The 491-nt window shown below is 58.9% G+C and overlaps 1 protein-coding gene across 1 annotated transcript in view; it reads right to left on the bottom strand.

Annotated features, from left to right (window-relative positions):
* Positions 1 to 55: 55 nt before the first annotated feature.
* The window catches only part of ETH_00035740 (uncharacterized protein), a gene marked incomplete at both ends in the record, with an annotated part of 1,166 nt that continues 730 nt past the window's right edge, over positions 56 to 491 (bottom strand). Inside the window, 2 exons of the mRNA XM_013374470.1 lie at positions 56 to 180; positions 369 to 475. Of these exons, the coding sequence (XP_013229924.1) occupies positions 56 to 180; positions 369 to 475 (232 nt within the window). The remainder of the gene's footprint in view (positions 181 to 368; positions 476 to 491) is intronic.

Raw genomic sequence — 491 nt, 5'->3', positions numbered from 1 at the left:
GCAGCAGCAGCAGCAGCAGCAGCAGCAGCAGCAGCAGCAGCAGCAGGGAGCCCACCTCAAGTAGGGCTGCGCATTTATGTGGACAATCCCCGGCAGCAAAAAAGCCAAAGTCTTCCCTGAGCCTGTCTCCGCAATTCCAATCATGTCTCTTCCCGAAAGCGCAATGGGCCATCCTTGCAGCTGCAGCAGCAGCAGCAGATGCAGCAGCAGCAGCAACACATGCAGCAGCAGCAGGTGCAGCAGCAGCAGCAGCACCCAACACTGCGGGGCAGACAGACCCGGCGATCCGTGCATCGCCTCCCAAGTGCCTGCATGCAAGCTGCATGCGTTTTGCATGCGTTTTGCATGCGTTTTGCATGCAGCCCCACCTGAATGGGCGTGGGTTTTTGGAAGCCCGCAGCAGCAATTGCGTCGAGGAGGTAAGAGGGAAAAGAAGTGTGTTCGAAGGTGGGGCAGGGCTTCGGCACATTAGCCCCTGCAGCACACAAGCA

This window comes from Eimeria tenella, genomic scaffold (genome assembly GCF_000499545.2).
Source record: "Eimeria tenella Houghton genomic scaffold, Eth_scaff2066, whole genome shotgun sequence".
Taxonomy (NCBI): Eukaryota; Apicomplexa; class Conoidasida; order Eucoccidiorida; family Eimeriidae; genus Eimeria; species Eimeria tenella.
The sequence above is the reverse complement of the archived record's forward strand: the minus strand, read 5'-3'. Positions and strand labels throughout refer to the sequence as shown.